The 21,695-nt window shown below is 33.7% G+C and overlaps 1 protein-coding gene across 1 annotated transcript; it reads right to left on the bottom strand.

Moving 5' to 3' along the window:
* Positions 1-383: 383 nt before the first annotated feature.
* Positions 384-20,995, bottom strand: LOC123564356 (uncharacterized). Its single transcript, XM_053526643.1, has 9 exons — positions 20,875-20,995; positions 18,273-18,324; positions 17,578-17,598; positions 16,841-16,866; positions 12,576-12,672; positions 8,158-8,321; positions 7,862-7,944; positions 6,774-7,025; positions 384-5,362 (listed from the first exon to the last, which is right to left on the bottom strand). The coding sequence occupies exons 1-9, from the start codon at positions 20,916-20,918 to the stop codon at positions 5,205-5,207; spliced, it is 897 nt and encodes a 298-aa protein (XP_053382618.1). The 5' UTR covers positions 20,919-20,995; the 3' UTR covers positions 384-5,204.
* Between the last annotated feature and the right edge of the window lie 700 nt (positions 20,996-21,695).

Here is a 21,695-nt window from a genome sequence, read left to right as displayed (position 1 = left end):
GGTCAAAAACTAGGTCAGTTGGTCTAAAAATAGAAAAACCTTGTGACCTCTCTAGAGGTCATATTTTTTTATGGATCTTCATGAAAATTGGTCAGAATGTTCATCTTGATGATATCTAGGTCAAGTTTAAAAGTGGGTCACGTGCTTTCTAAAACTAGGTCATTAGGTCAAATAATAGAAAAACCTTGTGACCTCTTTAGAGGTCATATTTTTCAATGGATCTTCATGAAAATTGGTCAGAATTTTTTATCTTGATGATATCTAGGTCACATGTGCTCAAAAACTAGGTCACTTTGTCAAATAATAGAAATAACGATGTCATACTCAGTTCAACACTGGGTCATGTGGGGATAGGTGAGCGATTCAGGACCATCATGGTCCTCTTGTTTTTTATGTCTGGTATACTGAAAATGGTAGAGTGCTATTTCTTCTCACTAAATTTAAGTCAGAGTCACATTCTAGATCACTTTAGAAAAGTCCTCAACATTTGCTTATATCAAAGAGTTATAAAAATAAATAGATCGGCAACTTGAAAGGCATATAGAGCAAATCTTGCCAACATCCCGCGGCTGCAAACGAGATCTCGTTACTGGAAGTTCTTCATGCGTCATTTTGTATGCGAAAGAATGACACTGTCAATTTATCAATTATCACCGTATGACCACGCTTTTTTGATAGTAAGAAACGTGTATTTTGTGCTTAAGACTATTTCATATTAAACAAATGTTATTTTAGAAGCTAACATGTGTTTTACATGTAGTTTTAAAGGTACAAATTGCAACTCCGCGCTCGCTTCACAAAGATAACGCTGAATCACGCTTGGACGCAAAACATGCAAGATAACAGCCAGTTGCCATTCTGTGTATTTTATACTTCTTTGCTTATATTCATGCATTTAATAGATTTCCTGAATGGTTATAAAATGAGTATCACACAGAAAATTGCAGTAGAGTTATAAGCACAAATAACAAAAATAAGTGGAATAAAAACAGAACATGATACAGCATAAGACAAGGCATAAAGCAAACAAAAGTAAGGCTTAACTATGGTCTAAGAATATACTGAACTCTATTAAAGCTATGGTTACAACACAAAGTTATAATTACAATGACACATTAAATCCTTCAAATAAAGTATCAACAAACTGCCCATCAAGAACTCAAATAACAGAGCCATAAAATACATAAAACAAATACATTATCACAAACAATCAAATAAAAATAATTTATATGTGAATAATACGCTATGTATTCAAAGTATGACCTTAACATTGTGTTAAAATGAATCAAGTGCATACCATAAACATGTGCTACAGTTTAGTAGAACTGCATAAAAACATATCAATTAAATTTACTGTGGTCAAAATATATCCCACACACAACAGGTTTAGAAATTTTGCAGCAAATTATTTCAAGATCATCTAGCCAATCACACTAAGGTAGTTCTGCACGTTCAGATCGAAATTTTTTCTACAATGTAGATTTTTATTAAACTCTAATTTTTCAAAACTTCAAAATATACTTAGAAAATTCAGCAAATAAAAAAGATAGGGTCATGTGCTTGATTTTTTGCTAGACTGATTTGAGAATTTGGACCTCACACAATTTTTCATAATGGGAGTCTATGGGAAAATCACAACTTTCGTAACATTTTCGCAAATAGAAAATTTTCTACAATGTAGTTTTTAATGAAACTTCTCACAGTTGTAAAGGAACATATGGCCTATTATGTGGTGAAATAAAATGTATAGGCCTGTGAGCTTATTTTTGAGATATCTGACCATGATTAAATGGACCCGCACATTTCAAGCAAATTTTAAGACATTATTTTGAATTATTTAATGTGTCAGATGTTTTAATATTATATTCTAACTTAAAAAAGGTAGTAACAGTGCCACTGTAATAAATTTACTTACAGGTTGCCATTAATTCATAAAATGATTTTCATATACGTATGCCGAATCCAGGCTTTATTCTATGTTTTCCGGATATTACTGATGTTACGCCATCACTTCTGGTTTATCAAATGTGCAGAATTACCTTAATATTATATTCATATAGATAAACAGTGCATTTAAACAAGCCAGTAAACAAAACTCAAAGCCATTTGCACCCTTCTGTTCTCATGTTCTCTATACCTTGACAGCTCATGGAAAATTGGGAAATTCTTCACCATTTTGTAAGCAATATTTGTACACAAATATTAAACTTATTGTCAAACAAATTGTCTATATAAGTTCACAACTTAAGCAAATGATGGTTGGATATGTTTCATGAAATATGAAAAAACTCAACACCATAGAATAACCCACACACTATAAAATCAAATATTACATTTAGTTTATCACAAATGTAGTGTTTATGAACACTATAAAATGATACAACAAACTGAATTCTCACGGAAGTCTTAATCATAGATGAACAATCTGAAACTTACACAATGAATTTCACTGTCCACAGTGATCATGATTAACTAATATCAAGTTATTTGTTTGAGCATTATAAGCAGAAAGCTGACAAACAAACACACAAGAGACAGAAACTCTGTCACAATGAACAAGTTACATCAAACAACTATTTAAAGGTGCAACATTTTGTAAATTTTATATCATCTCTTAGAGACTTAACTGATATTAAAATCTAGTCTGGCTACCGACTAGATAATTAAAAAAAAAAAAATTCAATCATTACTCTATACATTCTGACCCGAGTCTTTCTGCCAGTGTTTTGAGAAGAAAAGGGGCATAATTATACAAAAATTGAATAGCCTCAGGACTTATCTCCTGTGAACAAAACACTGGGTCTGAACACAGACTAATTAAAAACAAGAAAGCTAGTTTCATAGGTGTATTCCTATTTGAAGCAGACATTGCAACATTTTTTATAAAAGTTTGTAATTAAAAAGCTAATATATTATATACCAGATTTGTACAATGCCTTTATTTAAACACATTGAAAGGCGCTTTACAAATATTGGCAGCTACTCAGGGCACTTAATCATTCTCTACTCACCAGACAGACAGAGCAAGAGAAAGCCCCAAGAAAAGAGAGAGAAATTCATAAGATACAGACCTGTAAGGCTAACTTAGCCTAGCTGACTGCGGACAGATAGTCTGGTTCTGTAACCTGCCCGGTATATAGCACTGATACATGCGAATCAAACTGCCTTGTTCTTTTTTCAGATTTCACAGCTCTGTTCCAGATGACAGTCATTATGCTATAGAGTAATCTTGAAAGTTTTAAGCTACATGTTGCTTAAACACAGTGTTCTATTGCTTCATCACATCAATGCAATTTTACACCAAATGGCTACTTTCCAGCTCTTCACTGTGGAGGAAGATGAAAGATGCCCATCAAGGCATTAATTCGAGATAGAACAACCATTCTTCTATAAGCTGACTGGCTGACATTCTAACATTGAAAAAATTCAACACCCTAAGAGAGGTATTTAACCTTGAGCAGTGAGAGGCAATTCAAAGTCAGTGACCTTAACTGATTGACCATGCAGACCCCTTAGAATAAATGTAGATGGCCAAAATAGACATAAGTGAGGTAATACAAATATTTGGAATTCTTTTTTATATTGAATTACTACAATAAATGCAATTTTCTATGCCAATATATGGTACATGACACTCTAATGACAAAAACATCTATAATGGCAAGACAACTGGTTATGGGAAAATTTGACAATATTTAATATTTCAGAAATTAGCATCAAAGACTTTTCCAAAAAACACACGAAATTTAAGACTGGATTATCCACCTTTAAAAATGACTTCAACAGGGGTGTAATTTTTCTTTCAATAAAATCTACTTGCCACAGTAAATTGTCACTCCCCCCATTTATTATTATCACTTATTATTAAAGGCACACTTGTGTTTACTGAAATAATTTGCATCAATGTGTTTATATTGTAAATGTCGATCATAATAAACTTGGCAATTACTCAATGTTGAAGTCATGCTTTCTAAAATTTGACAAAGCACTGGAAATTAAGTGGTGACGCATTTATTGTAACAAATGCATGATAAGTGAACCACAGTCTAGCATACACCTGTTTATCATCATCAATTAAATTTGAAGCATCTACCAACTCAAGATGATTTAATCATTTTTTGCTAGGTAATTTAGAACATATTTCCTATTAATTTTGGAAAAGTAATGCCACGAAAAGCATTTTCCATGTCTGTTGAGTATACAGTGAGGTTCACTCATCCTTTTCTGACTTTAACTCATAAATAAGAGCCGGTAAGTGGAATTTTACACCCCTGTTTCATAAACTGCCACACTAAAAATGCTATAATACATTTAATGCTGAAAGTGTCACTAAAATTACAAATGTATATAAACATCATCTAACACTTAAAGCTAACAGTTGCCTATAACAGCATGGGACTTTTACTACAGATGATAGTACAGTCCAACTCCGATCGCTCGAACTCTACAGGACAGGAAAAGTTAGTCTGAGTTATTGGTAGTTGAAGCATTGTAATAACATTCATTATACAGGAATTTTGCCGAGACTTGACAATGAATTCAAAGGGTGGTGTTCAAATGATCCGAGTTTGAGCAAACAAAGTTTAACTGTATGTAATAGTTTGTATCAGATGTAATGACACATAGAGGTTTTCAACATGACATGAATTACATGAATATATCACAGATATAAATGCATACAAGAAAGCATGTACACCGGAATGATTTTTAACAGTAGAAGAACTTCTCTGGAATGTTATGTCTAAAGAAAATTTCAACTAGTCTACTTAAATACTAGGAATATATTCCTATTTGACCAAAATATGCCTTAATCAATAAAACAAACTTAACAAGCTATAGTTCAATGCTTATATACAGTAAAACACTGACAGCTCGAGGTCCCAAAATACTTGACTTAACCATTATTTCGAACACCCCAAACACAAAAAGTATGTAGAAAATGGTTGGGGACCACATGTATTGCCCAAGTTGGCCCGGTTGCTCTAACCATTGATGCTCGGGTGAGCAGTCTTTCATGTATAACACATTCAAAGTTTTACAGATGTAAAACAGCAGAAACTGCTGCCAAATGCCAATTGATATGTCTATTGTAGGATATTTTGTATATTTATCACCATGCTTTCAATGTGTATGAAAACAGTTTCAGATTTTTCATATATTTGTTTCATGATTACAGTAATCTGTTCATTATGCAACACTTCCTATCACCTGGCATCCTGAGATATTTGGTATTCTGCTTTCAGCAGGTTCTGAGTATCTTTGTCTTCTGATGCTGTAAATTCTGTGTCCCATTCTAGGTCAACAGACAAGGCAGGGCTGGCAGGACTATCACGACTCTCTTGCTGGGCAAGGTGCATGTAAACTATCTTTTACTTAAGTTTCATACTGATGCATTTCTAATCGTATACAAACTTTATTAAATATCAAAACAATAAATGTGTTTAATAAATCTAATGCATCCATGAAACTATTACCTGTAATTCAGATTGTATGTGTAACATTAAAAGAGATAGGTCTCTGACCATAAACAATCATTCTAAGAAGTATAATCCCAAAAAGCCAAAGCAGTAATAATCCATTTTCAGTCTGGAGCTCATTGTGACCTTTACCTTCAAGCTTCTGACCCCAAAATAATAAGTGCCACCTACTGATCAGACAACTAATCTATACTATAAAGAATAACATCTACAGCCAAAGTATTTTCCAGTTATCGATCAGAAAACATTTTCAGTCTCAATGTCACTGACCTTTGGACTACTGATCCTCTAAAGAACAGGGGGCAACCTTACGGCTAGAGGCAATCATCCTATAAAGTTTGACCACTATAGGCCTAAACATTCTTTAATTAGACATCATTTTCAGTCTCGATGTCACTATGACCAAAATATCTATTTTTTTACCCCCCAAAAAAGAGGACCATGATTGTCCTGCATCTCTCACTTGACTCAAATGGGTGCATGATTTCATGGTAGGGGACTTGTACACAATGCTATAAACCAAACATCTATGCTTTAAACCATGCTGCTTTAAACAAGAAGGCAAGTGACCCAAGGGGCATGATCTGAACAAACTTGGTGGAGGACAATTACACAAAGTTTCAAGCCAAATATCTAAGCTCCTGGGCTTGAGGATTAAAACAAGAAGATTGTTTCCTCTACAAGTCTATATAACACAACTGAAACCTTGGGCAGGGCAATTTTTACCCATGAGACATGATCTAAACAAACTTTGCAGAGGACCACTAGACAATGCTACAGGCCAAACATCTAAGTTCTTGGCTTTGTTGTTTTTGGAGAAGAGGACTGTTCAACCAGAATTCTTCACAGATTGGAATTCTTTGAAAAAAACTTTGATAGAGGACCATGCAAGGAACAACCAAGTCAAGTTTTATCAACTTCTAACAAATGGTTTTCAGACTCAATTTTCAATAGACAAACCAACTGACATGATCAAAATAATATACCCCCAATTCTTCAAATGGGCTGATTGAAGGGAAGGCATATATGTTCTGATGAAGTATGAAAATGCATCCTACAAAATGTTTACTGTGTTTACCAGTATCTACATTTATATGTGTACACTGTTTCAGTAACTTTTAAGTATGTCCTAGTCAATTTGAAATCTATTTTTGAACAAAATTGTAATTATACAAAAACTGCCATGTGAAAGTGTTCTTGATTTCAAACCAGTTGTAACCTACTATATGCAACTTACAGTCAAATTCCCTGCATGTTACAGTTGGAAAAGACCAAGCCTCTTTTGGCATAATGTTTAGTCAAATACACAAAAAAAGCTGTATTGTAAGGTGATCAGCCCCTTGACAAGAGTACAATGCAGTACCATGCTAGCTACACAGAACATGTGTGAGAAAAAACTCCAATGCTTTCTAACGACTTTCTTACAATAGTTACCTTCATCATGGTCCCATTCTAATTCTACAGAGTTAGAGCCATCTGTGTGAGATCTTTCGCGTACTACCGGGGTCGGAGTGGAAGAACTGTTTGAACTCTGCCCATCATTTGATTCTGTAACATAATTTGTTGAGAGGGAAATTCTTTAAGCAACTTTTTTATTTAGTAAAAATTAAACCAATTTCCTACTTTGAATTAGAAATTTCTTGTTAAATGCCATCTCCCTATAGGACATACTTGCTGCTGGCCCTAACTGATGACATAGTAAAAATAAAACCATCTCTAATCAATACAGTTTCCCCAAGAGTTACAACTGACATAAGTTAAATTTAAAATAACTACAAAACAGCAAGCTTTTTAAAATGATAGCTGCATTTGTCAGCATTTCAAGATAACAACCAACAAATAGAGATAACAGCTTATCTCATCTAAACAAAGTTTATTTCAATTATATCCGATTACCTTTGGCTTAATCTAGTATATTTATCAGTTTGTAAACTTTGCATAATAAAATCCATGTCGTAAATACAAGGTATACAACTCTTGGTATTCTTTACTTAACATTTGGCCTAGAGTTATCTTTACTTTATGTACCAACTGCTGATCGAAACAGTATCATAATTTTTTATCAACAGGAATTGGAACATGAGAGTCAAATTACCACAAAACATGCTATTCTAAAGTAAAAAAGAACAATAGTACAATGCTGTTGTGTAGCTTAGTGTATTTGTTTGTTCTGATCATTTTTTTTTTAGTCACACTAACACTTATTTTAGGCCATACAGAAACTTTCCAACTTTTGACAATGAAGGAAGATCCTGGGTGCTCCTCCAGGCACCTAAGTAGAACTTATGACAGTCCATATACTATTTGCATGGCTTCCTCACACAAATTAAGTCCACACCCCAAGCAAGGTTTTGAGCTTAAAGCAGTGAAAGGCAAATAATTACCTTTTCTAAGATGAGCAGTTGCCTTCAGTGAGCGTTCACGGACACTCTCTAAAAACATCTCAAAATCATCTTCTCCTCCAGCACTGGAATTTATATACAATGTCACTAATAACTAGAACAAAATATTTACCCACCCTATTACATGTTTTACATGTTAACACACTTTTGAATAATTAAACAGTAAAACATATAAGTGACAAAAAATGTACCATGAAACAGGTAACTATACGTAAATTACAGATAAGTTACACTTATCATTAAATACCTAACTATATAGAAGAGTACAAATAACTTACACTTCCCATTCACCGTCCTCGCCTGCTTTCCATGACTTTGGACCATTTGGTTTTTTAGCTGCCTGTTCTTTCTGTTGTTGGAGTTTAGCTATGTGTGCCGCCTCTCTCTTGGCCTCGATATATGCCTCCTCCTCACGACGTAACTCCTCCTCATCTTCCTGAAGCTGAGTAATCATCAAACATATCAATCTCTATCACATAATTTATCCTTTTTTTAATGAAAATATAACTATTTAGTAAACTCTAAACACAAAGATAGAGTTTAGTTTTATCATGCCAATTTATTCTGAATTTGAGTTCTTTTAAAGTGACAGAATATAAGAATCTACTTATTTGAGATACCTTATAACACAAACTATAACCCTTAAATAAGAACATTCAAGATGCATACATTATTTCTAACTTGAATGACATGTGAGCATCATTTGTTCTAATAAATAACAAATATTCTATTTTGTCTCCCACCTAAGTAATCTAATTTATCAGTAAACTGTTTTTTGTTGGGTTTTTTTCCGTTTTTTATTCAAAATATATACAGTCAAGAAATTGTTTCTGTTCCACAAAACACTTAACTTTTTTCAATTCTATGACAGCAATGTTTTCAATTTGGACAAAAGTGACATAAATCTGCTGGCATACTCCTCTAAAGTTACGCTAAGGTCAAAATTATAGCACTAGCTGGTGAATACTGACTTCCAACTTCAACTGTTTAAGTTGGAAGAACATCTCATAATCGGGACCAAATTTCTTTAAGTCTTTTTACAAGTATCATATCAAAGTGTCAAGAGGTTCGGCCACCTTTGTTAACTTCACCCTTGATTAAGTTCAATCCAATACAGACTACATAATGTATCAATGTACACAAGTATGTGTAAAAAGTAATTATCCCATAAGTAAAAGAATTAAAAATCTTCAACAGTCAAGTTATTATAAAGCTGTAAAGTACTTCAATGATTATTATAAGTAATAATCTGCAAAGGTTAAATTAAAGATTTAATGTTATGATAAAATGTGAGATTCATGCTGTTTTCCTCATAACTGATTAAAATGTTAAATATCATCAACAAATACAGCTGATTACAAGTCAATGTGAATGGATACAACAAAGAAGATAAAAACAAGTGAAGGAAGTATTGGCAAGCAATACAAAGTCCTCTACTGGTTAATGTGGACCATTAAACAAAAAAGGAAAATATTCTGATCTAATCACTAGGTTGTTAGATGAAGCTCTATAATGTTTGATTTAGTGACATACGTTTCATTTTATCCAACCCTCCATAAAAGGGTAATAGACTAGATTATTAGATAAAGAAAATAACATGAAACCTTTGACCTCGTAACACAGCCTTCTGATATGGTGAACCTTTGAGAAAAGTTATTTGATTTTCAATATGAGCATACAAGACAAACAGGCAAGACAAGGAAAATTACCTATAAGTGTGACCTTGGCCTTTCAGCTATGGGTCTAATTCTTCCCCATGACATGTTGTCTTGTTATAGTGGATGTTCATGCCAAATTATTTGAAAATCCATCTATGCATAAAGATTTATAGACCAACTTGCAAACCTAAATTCATTTACCTCTCTATGTGTGACCAACGTTCTTAGTCTTGCATGCAACACTTTGTCTTGTAACAATAATATTTGTGTCAATTATTTTACATTTGTCAATGCTAAAAGATTAGTTTGTTATGGGTTTAATGCTGATTTTCTACAGTATTTGATTTATGTAACGGCGGGCAGTTAAGCTAACCAGCATTACCAGTACAAACCTGTTAACTTGTAACTGTCGATTTCACCCGCATGAACCAGAGGTGAAGGACAAACAATTTCAGACAAAGTCTTTTAACAAAAGAAGTTACAGACGGGCCAAGGAAAAACAGCTTAGGTTTATTAAATTTAAGTGTGACCTAGACCTTTGAGCTTTGGGTCAGCCTTGATCTCACAGTTTAATGATAAAAACTGTTCCAAACAGTCTGAAAATCAATCTATGTATGGCAAAGCTACTGACCTAATAAAAATGAAAAAAGAAGAATTAAAACAGCATAGCCCTTTAGTCCCAAAAATGGTTTTCTACTAAAAGTGGACTGAAAAATCAAACATCTATAAATCCTTCATATAGGGTAAGTTGTATCTACACTTTCTTAACTTCTACAGTTTCTTTTGACATCATTTCTTTACTTGAACAGAACAATTGTTAAAAATTATGGATGCACCTTAGACGAGTCCTGGATTATAGGAACTAAGTCTAGTTCACTGCTACAATGATGAACTTCCCTGCATGGAAGAAACACTAGTCTTTGGTCCAATGTAAAAGGTAAAATAGTTTTCCCAGATAGAAATTGACTGTCCTGAAAATCTACAAACTGATGTAGATTTCTGGTTATATGCAGTCTTATATCTGTTTTTCTAACCATGTCATCCCATGACCAACTAAATTTTAAGTTGCCCAAACTGACTTCAACTTGCATTGTGTTATACAAATAACTTGGAAGTTACATACATTTTAGATGTACTGTACTGGCATCAGATGCCCATTTAATAACAGATTTTCGCTAGTATAAGATTTAATGCTAAGAGAAATTATTATAAACCTGTAATTTGAAGTTGCCCTCGTAAACTAGAAAGTACATTTGAGCCGCGCCATGAGAAAACCAACATAGTGTCTTTGCGACCAGCATGGATCCAGACCAGCCTGCGCATCCGTGCAGACTGGTCAGGATCCATGCTGTTCGCTAACAGTATCTCTAATTCCAACAGGCTTTAAAGCGAATAGCATGGATCCTGACCAGACTGTGTGGATGAGCAGGCTGGTCTGGATTCATGCTGGTCGCAAAGCCACTATGTTGGTTTTCTAATGGCACGGCTCATTTGTATTTTGATTTGATTTTCTAATTTTTGACTTACAGAAGCAAGTGGATATATCCTAACTTTTAACACTGTATGTGGAGTTATCAGAGACTCTAGCAGTTTAAATTACAAATTCTAGCAAATTATCATACTTTCTAGCAATCATCACAAACTCTAGCAAATTATCATTAAAATTCTAGCAAATTCCAGTTTTCCCCTGGTTCAATCTGGGATACATGTAATTCACAGAACAAAACAAAGCGCAGCTATATTTCATATATACAAGCCAGTGCTTCAAGGAATGGGATACTGAGGAATTGATGATACATAATCTGCTAAACATACTTTTTAGATAAAGTCAAGTATTAGGTTTATCTCTGTAAACTTAAAAAAAAAATCCTACATATTCTACACAGATGCTTTTAATGCCTGATGAATAGAAACTACTGTTTGATCCAAATCCCTTACATATATGCATATTAATTAAATACAGAAAGACTTTTTTCTTGAAAATAAAATGTTCTTTCGCATAATTATTTCGAGTAATATTAATGTACTTTCAATGAAACTTTTTCATACTGTATAAATGGTTGATTTTCAATGCAATGTGAAAACACTTACGGTTTTTCGAATAAAGGGAATTATTCACAAAATTTAAAGCAAACAAAAGTTAAAACAACATTAAATTTTAAGCTATTATGATAAAAAGTACCATGACACCAGTATAAAAACAGTACCAGATAAAACATGTGACTGAGTATTGCAGTGGCAATATAGAAGTCCCCTACTGGTATAAAACTTTGTTTTTACGTAGGGGTCTGGGTGTTGCGCATGACACTTCGTCTAATTATGGGGAACATTTAAGCCAAGTAATATTGTAATCCCTTGATAGATGACAGAGTTCTGGATCGGACATGAAACAGACCCTGTTCATGACATGTTAACATCTAACTGCCAAGTGTGACCTTGACCTTTGAGCTAAGGGTCTGAAATTTGCGCATAATAGATAGTCTTATTATGGGGTACATTTGTGCCAAGTAATATTAAAATCTCTTCATGGAGAATTATGGACCGGCCAGGAAAAAAGCCCTGTTGACCTTTCACCTCCAAGTGTGACCTTGACCCTTGGGTCAGAGTTTTGCCCATGAAACGTCATCTCATCATGGGGAACATTTGTGCCAAGTAATATTAAAATCCCTTGATGAATGACAATTATGGACCGGACACAAAATTGATCTTTGATCATATATCTTTGAATAGAAGACTGCAAAATCTTTATCAGCATAAATAACATTACAATGTAGTAAATATTGCAAATAAATACAATACAGACTTCTTTTGCTAAACCATTATATGTCACAAGTCTGAACCTATTTCTGATGTGCAAAATTAGCAGTGATTGGGAAAATGAAGAAAATCTATGAAAACTAATGCATCTATATATAGACAGATATCACAGCACTGAATCTTCCACCTGTAAACACGCAATATGATGTCAAAAAGTAAATTAGCAATCAAGAAAACTTCCCAGTATATATGAAAAAAAAGAGTGGTTGTGTATTTATTACCTTTCTATCGAGTTCAGCATCTCTCAGCTTCTGCTCACTGACTAGAGTATTGTACTGTTTGGAACTGACTAACTGCTTTTCTCTTTCAGTAACTAATCTAGTGACACAGAAAATAAAAACACACATACTAACTCAAACACACATGTGAAACTAATTTCCTTAGTCCTAGAAATAAGCAGCATTATTTGTCCAAAAAAATATTCTGTGGCAGTCATCACATCTGGTTATGTATCCAAATAAATGTTTCATTCAATTGGAATATGATCTTTGATCTTTGTAATTGTTTTTTTTTTTTTTTTTTTTTTTTTTTTTTTTTGCTGGGTATAATGTCACACAGACACAATTGTAGGTCATATGGTGACTTTCCAGCTTTAATGGTGAAGACCCCAGGTGCCCCTCCCTGCACTATTTCATCACAGGTGGTGAGGGGCAAGTGATTTGAAGTCATCAACCTTAACCACACAGCCATGGAGGCCCCTTTATCTGAAAATTGTGGGGAAGATACTGGATGGGTAATTGAGCAATCTGACTAAAGTACTTGATCTTCTAAACGAAGATCTGAGAACGACCCATTCACATTCGTCTTCTGTATATTTTGGATTTCCAGTATTGCTATTTTTATTTAAACCAATCAGACGACTTGTTCGAATGTCAAAGAGAAAGAAAAATGTGCAGTCATACCAGGTTTCGAACCCGGGACCCCTCGCTTACAAAGTAAGTAGCCTACCGACTGAGCTAACCGGCTACTTGACACATTTAGACATAAGAATTGTAAATATCGGATGTCAAGGCTACAGGTAGATTTGCGAGATATTGTAAGTTAAGTTCTGATTGGCTAGCGAAAGGGTCGCCAGAACGAGGCTATGAATAGGTCGTTCTCAGATCCTATGCGTAGCATAATAGGAGATGTACTTTAGTCAGATTGGGTAATTGAGGTAAGAGAAAATTTATGTTCCAACTTGCTATCAGCAAAGTCAAACTTACATTGGATCTTAACTATAAAGATAAAAGAGTTTTGAATTCTATATGTTCTAGAGATTTCCACCAGTGGGAGCTCTTGCAGTTATACAACTAGTAAAACTGTAGTTACAGCAGACATATATATTAAAGCTTACTGGACACTCTCAAGATATTGTACTTTGAATATTTGCCATCCCTGAGCAAAAAAAGCTGCTTTCATATGATTAACCTTTAGCCTGCTAAATTTCTAAAATGGGCTGGTCTATCACTCAATTTAGGCAATACCATTTATTGTTTGAAGGGGTGTTTACTGAAAATTTACTGACTGAATAGCGAACTGTGCAGACCATGATTAGCCTGCATGGATGTACAGGCTAATCTTGGTCTGCACTGGTCGCAAAGGCAGAATAACTTGCCGCCAGCAAGGTAAAGGTTAAACAAAGACCCATTATAAATGTTTATTTTACAGACTTAAAAATTAGTTTCACAAAATAAAATTGACAGTAATAGCTTACTTAAAAACATGCACCCGTATCTCAACATGCTTTCAATAAGCATTTGGTTAGTTGATCATGCATCTAAATCTTATACTCTTTTTGACTGTAAACACTAAAATTTCACTAAGTTTTGATAATTCTGCATCAGTAATAAATAAATGATTTTTAAGAAGACATTGTGCTGAAATAAAATATAAAAGTTAATTAGATATAGCTATTCTGAGCTTAAATTTTCTTTTACTTGTATAATAATTCTTGTTCAGATTGCTAAAGCATGTAACTTTGCCAGACAACCCAAATACATCCGCCTTTACCAACTTTACCTAATCAAACTAACCCAAAACATCTGAACACAACCACAATGAGACACAAGTATCAGCAGTAACATAAGCACATAAACAGATTATATTTCATATCAAAATTTCAAATCACTCAGTGTTCTATCTATAATAACAGTATCGTGACAGCATTGTCAATCTGCATCCAATACATGCTTTCACTGTGATTATGTAATAAGACTGCACATCAATAAAGTAACAGTGTTCCCAATTAATTAACAGCAATTCAATTTATAATTACAATTGAACAGTGTTGGAAATATCGTTGATTCATCACAACAAAATAATGTGCTCATCAATTAACAGTGATGAAAATCAGATACATCTAGAGTGATAAAAATATATCCAAACTGCTAACTTTCTAGGATTTTACCTCGCAGATTCTGAACATTGCACCTGGTCCAATGATAGGTCAACTTTTCACAATACAGAATTGCAGTTCTGGTGCCCAAACAGATTGGGGCTTCTTAGAGCATCAAAATTTGTCAGGAATGAAGACATTCAGTGACAAATGATCAAATTAATTATCTGTCAAGGCCATCATTAATCAGCACTTTACAATTTATATTTGATTTATGTGATATCATATGATCAAATCACTATGCTTCAGGGATATAAATTAACACTCAGACTCTATTAGCCAACTGGGCTCCTTACAGGCAAATTCTAGGGGCCCAGCCTAAAAGTTAGGGGCCCAGCTATTATTAGCGGAAAAATATACTAACAGTGGTTTAAATCAACATACTTGATAATAAGTCTTGTAATTTGCTTCCTGCCAAAATACATCAATTCTTAAATATAATTACAGAACACTCATCAAACTCACATTGAAAGGTCCTGAAAGTTGTAATCAACCAGTGCATGACATGTTCTAAATATTGGACACAGCCTCTCAAACACAGACGCACTTAAAGTTTGAATGATTTTTGCAGCACTATATCATTTGGGTTGTTTATGGGCATTTTGATTGAGGCTGCATGCTTATGGACATCTGAATTCTAGTATTTTGTTACATTGTCGATTTACTGGACTCGCAACCCATCACGAAATTATTACTTGTTGCCGTCGGTGTTCTATGCAGCCGCGATCTGTTAACAGACCATTTTTCATTAAAAGTCCTCATTGGCCTTTAGGTCTTTTAATAATCCTGATAATATTTCCTTTTGTCACCGCGACCGGCCGTTCTAAGCTCTTTAACAACCTTCAATAAACCTCTACTTTCTAGTGCTGTATTTCTATGGGCACAGCCATTGTTAGTGACAGAGTAAATGATCCACGTATTCCGACTGGCCTTAGTATACATCTGTAATTTTGATTAGTCGATTTAAGTGACGTAGTGCATATTAATAAGACAGTCTCAGAAAAACCCAGAATACTGACATTAATAGGAGAATCCTTTTAAGCCATTCGCCAGCTGGGCGACTATTTTGGAAAATTGACTCAACCAGCTTCAAATCTGGTCGCACTGAGCGAATGTTAATTTATATCCCTGTGCTTTGTAGGCCAAAAGAAATTAGCACATCATGCAGAAGCTTTCACAACAGACAGGTGGATGAACAGACGTAAAGAAAAATACCAGTTTATAGTATGTAGAAACAGTAAAAGGTCCATTAAGCCTTTGTAGTTCCAACTGTGTACTGTGCAGCCAGGAATGCAAGAATTCAATCTTTCAAAACATCAGTATCAATATATACAATCTGACATATGTGTTAGAAAATGTCCAGTAGTTAATAACGGAGTACAATTAGAAGAAAAACTGGAGAAGATGAAAACAATAAAAATGAAATGGTCATAATTATTATAACGGATAAACAAGGTGCTGCTGAAGATATCCTACAATGACTGAGATGGTCTTAGTAACAGTATTTTGCCTCACTTGGTTTCCTCGGAGAGCAAACAGATTCTGTTCACAGTTTATTATAGATGCTAGAATATCTTATACTTAGTCTAGTCCTAATCTCTAACTCTGAACCTGATTACAAATGTTAGCAATTACTTCTACATGTTCACAGATACATTCAACTATAAATCCAATCAAGAGCTCAGTGCAACACTGTTTAACATAATTCTATGAAAAATATTACATGCATAAAGCACTGAAGAAACCAATTTGATGATTTTACTATACAAGACAAAGAAATACATTTTAGTTTATGCCATTGTCCTTTCTAAATGAAGGTTGGTCTGTTATATCTTTGAAAGAATTAAGATGCCCCAAAAATCGAGGGCGTATTAAGTATTTCAAAATTACTGGTGACAATAACATCCAAGCTTAACCAACATTCCAAACCAAATCTTTTCAACATCATTAGTTTAACAACTGTGTTACATTAAGCCTTCAGTTTATTGTACTGTAATAAAAACATAAACACTTTCGAAAATTCAATATAGAATTTGGAATGAAGAGAATACAATGTAGCTATGGAAGAGTATTATGTAAGTATCAAATGTTTGTAACACTATTACTTACTTGCTCATTTCATTTTGCACCTCCTCCTGTAAAGTCCAAAACATACAATTATAACATATACACTTGTCCACATGTGGAGTACAACATAATGTAGGAACATGTCAAGTCAACATTGCTATATAACTATAAAATAACTATTCCCTTCCATAAAATCTGAACATTACACAATGTTCAAAATAATATCTTTCTTTTAACAAAATCAAAACATCACTAAATCTTAACAAGATTTCTTCTTTATACACAAACTGCAAAAATCAAGTTTCAACATCAAAATCTTGGGAAACTTTCTCTCATTCATGAATGATCAGTTACTGCATATGGTAGAATGAAGTTTTCATCCTAACAAGTCAGCAACATTTATATAATAATTATTCTACATGTTTTGACCAATATACAAAAACTAAAAACAACATAACAAAAGACCAATAAATTGTAGATTCCAAGTAAAAGTAAATGAGCCGCGCCATGAGAAAACCAACATAGTGCATTTGCGACCATTATGGATCCAGACTAGCCTGCACATCCGTAAGGGTTTCTCTAATTGCAATAGGCTTTGAAAGCGAACAGCATGGATCATGACATCCGTGCAGGCTGGTCTGGATCCATGCTGGTTGCAAATGCACTTGACATCCATGCAGGCTGGTCTGGATCCATGCTGGTTGCAAATGCACTATGTTGGTTTTCTCATGGCACGGCTCAAATGTCTCTTAGTGTAACAATGTACATGTTATACTTACCTCATCCATCAAATTTGCAAACTGTAAAAAAGATAAAGATGTGCACTGGTGAAAAAGTATATGGGCTAAAAAAGGACCAAGGAATAAAACAGAATCATCAGCGTATCATGAATATTCAGTATCTTATGCTATCCATGAAATATTTAAATCATTCTGACAGGTGGGTTTCAACATAAATACATTCAAGATATAATCTGTGGTACATGTTCATGATTCCAGGATCTATTTAAAGCTATGTAAATTATGGGACAGATTTAAGTGCTGCTGGGTTCTGGATAAAAATTAAATGAAATTTGAGAATTTCTTTAATACATTTTCAAAAATTCTATTAACAACTACAATTTCGTATTTTAATATAGCATGTAAATGAATCTATTATAACCCTTACCCTGCTAAATTTCTATAATGAACTTGTCTGTGTTCCAATTTGGACAGTACCATCACCTGTTAAAATGCGTGTTTACTTAAAAGATACTGACTGAATTGCGAACAGTGCAGATCTTGATCAGACTGCACAGATGTGCAGGCTGATCATGATCTACACTGGTCGCAAAGGCAGAATCAATCCTGTCCAGCATGATAAGGGATAAAATCACATCATATCATGATGTAGTTTTTCCTTTCAAGAAATTCTCATATTTCAGCATGCTGAATACTAACTGCAAGGAAACAAATAAAGTCTGTACAACCATTACCTCTATTGATGTCTCTTTCTCCACATAGTATCTTGTCTGTAAAAACTGTCTCCTGAATAGATAAAATAACATTTTAACATTTAACTTTTTTTATAGAATAACAAGACTGTAAGTTTTTTAAGTATATTGATGAAAAATTAAATGAAAGTATCTGTCTCTAGATAACTACCAAAGTTGTTCAAATTATTATGAATTTTTGTTGCATATGTTACATATATAAATCTGGTATAACAATAATAATATGTCCATATCCATTGTATTCAAAATAATAATTCAAAAACTTGTTTTCCAATGTTATTATAGTTTTTATTATTAATGTGTGCACGTCTGAGACATTACAGGGCTTTTTTCCCCTATAAATCTACCTCTTGTAAAAGGAGGTAATCCCAATGCGAAAAAGTATGTTTTTTTCCCAAAGTTGAATTCAAAATTCCCAAATGATTATACCTTTTAGGGTTTTTGCTGTTTTAAGATAGTTTTGCTAATTTTTATGTATATTTAGGTAAATTATAATACTGTTGAACAATTACTGAAATGCAATTCATTACTATTTCACACAAAAATACATTTATGTAGATTTTGGTAATTAGCAAATTGTCCCAATTAAGACAAATTCTGAGAGCATTTTCCCAATTCCATCGGTGTCGGTGGCATTCCCAAATTGATGAAAAAAAGGCCTGCATTAATGAATTTATAAATCAATCTATGGTATCTGAAAGACATTTGGATACTATCTTATTACAATTGTATGATATGGATTAGCAATGATGTACCACTAGTCTTGATAAGTTTAGACTCTTCTCATTGTGAAAGAAGCTGATCCATTACACAGGCAATTGAATGTATAACAAAAATTGAAAACTATAACATTTATCCATCTCTTTGAACACATGATAAATTGTTTTCTAGTAAAAATCCTTTACAACATTCATACAACAAATGATAATGATACAGTATTCTTACCATTGCTGATTCATTCAATGTCAACTGATGTACAATTTAATTTCTTAAAGGATAAGTAATGATTCAATATAACTTTACCTGTTATTTACTTAAGATATCAATGCTTATCTGCAAACAAAACTTTGTGGGACTGTATAACAATGTACATTTTTAATCATCTCATATAGAATACTGCATTTTCAGCTGATAAAACAAATTTGCCGAAATCAATAATGGCGAAACTAATAGAAGAGGATGATTTTTGTCACTGTCGTCTTGTTAGACAGCATTTAGTAACATATGTGCTACCAACTGAAATTGATTACCGGACGGCTATAAAATCCCGAGGAAATGCTAGGCAGCGGGTTACTGGACGGGATGGCTAGAACGCAATATAGGTGACTGTTTACCGCATGGCTAGAAACTTCCTTTCTATGTTTTTAAAGGTTCTGTACATTCATTTTGCCATGTGTTCAGATATAAAATAATTGCTTACCCATGCTTCAGTACAGTTTTATAAAATGAAGGCAATGCCAACATCTACAGCGAACTTGCCCTTTCCGAACCAGTTTTTAATTTTTTATCGTTTTACTTCGTCAAGTTTATATTTTAAATATAAATTTCATTTTAAATGCTGGACAAATATGTCACGATTAAAATAATGTGAAAAGAAATTCGAAACAAAACATTGTTTGTAACAGATTTCTGTAATTGATCAGACTGGTACTGTGCGTAATCCGGGTCATACTCGCCTATTCCGAATCACCACAAATGACCTGAAATGGTTTTCTTACTACTATCCACAACAACATAAAACTACCACTTGAATCGAAAACTGAAATTATTTTATGTCAGGAATAGAAATAATCGCATTTAAGGCCAATTAAATGACCAAAACGATAGGCATGACATCCTTCTTTGGCATTATTGAAATATTCAGTTTTAAAACAGTCATGTGGGCGGTCTTGTCCTTTATGTGAATTAAATAGTCACATTGTATAATAATACCTCTGCCTTTTTCTTTAACATCTGGCCATGGGTAAAAACAATAACATAAATTAATATTTTGGACACATTGAATCGATATTTTTTCTGCAATCTTTAAACAACGTGCAGCAGAACAGAACTGAAAATTTGTGATTCGGAATAGGCACAATGTATGCCATCTATATTTCTACTTTAGGCATCTCAATGGTCAAATTGTTTTTAATGTGGGATATATGACTGGAAAGAGCATAAAATTTCCTTCTTTTTAATCTCCCTTCCGTTTCATTTCATTAAAAAGCTAGAACGCAAGCGCTCTTTGAATCTGACATTTTTGTTTACATTCGTCTAATTTCCACATAAGAAAAAATATAGCATTTGGACAATGTTGGAAATATGTATTATGTAAGAATAACTTGAACATTTACCAGCAATTAATTATTAGTTTAATGTATTAGATATAAAACCAAAACATAGCTTACGGTTTTTCTTGACGTATGCGCGACGGCTGCTTAAAAACTTGGAAATGAGTCAATTTACAGACTGGTTCGGAATAGGCAAGTTCACTGTATAGCCTGATAGCTACGTTCTAGAAAATAAACACAACCTGGTTTTCATCAAACGAGTTTTCGTAACTGTGAAATCAAAAATATAAGGATTCTATGTAAACAGAGACCTTCTGTCGAAGTGGCCAAAACATTTTCGTAGACAATTCCCCATAATCAGTGACTGTCATTGTACATTTGTTCCAAAACAATGAAATGTTTCGATCAGGTGAGCAGATGACACTTCCTCATATTTACACCGGAAGTGAGTTACCGCCCCTTTTTGGTAATACACCACTATATTTCCAACGACGGACCATCTCTGGTATAGATAAGATAAGATAATCGGCAAGACAGAGAGACAATACAACAGTATATAGTCTGTTACTCTGGTATAATAATCACAAATAAACAATGTAAACATAAGTCATAAAAGTGAAACATACGATTGATTCTGATTATATAAACACAATTAAATAAGCAGTAAATGTCCGTCAATGCACAATATAAACACATTAATATTAATAGTATTATTGCCTTCAGATGTTGTCAACCCGTCTGGGCCAGTGTTCAGTCAGGCTGTAAGCCAGATTGAGCACGTCTCACCCTAAATACACCTGCCCTGTTTTTAACCTGTTTTTTTAACCCTTGTCCTTCTTGCATTTTACCACCACTTTTTACTCTTTTAACATTTTTGCTAGTTGACGCGCAAAGTCTTAAGTCCCCAGCAGGGGTACGTTGACTAAATGGAAGATAGATAGATAGAAGATTATCATTCGCACTTAAAATACATGTACATCACACAACATTTATACCGGTGGAATATACTACAAGTCTTTTAATAACAAATTATCAGTCAATTTCTTCTGATATTAAAGCTGTCTCGTAAAAAAGAAGCAGTAGCCTCAATCAAAGACGCATTTTCTTGGGATAAAATCCACATAAATAGGTT

The sequence above is a fragment of the Mercenaria mercenaria genome, chromosome 2 (genome assembly GCF_021730395.1).
Source record: "Mercenaria mercenaria strain notata chromosome 2, MADL_Memer_1, whole genome shotgun sequence".
Taxonomy (NCBI): domain Eukaryota; kingdom Metazoa; phylum Mollusca; class Bivalvia; order Venerida; family Veneridae; genus Mercenaria; species Mercenaria mercenaria.
This window is presented reverse-complemented; position numbering and strand designations above follow the sequence as displayed.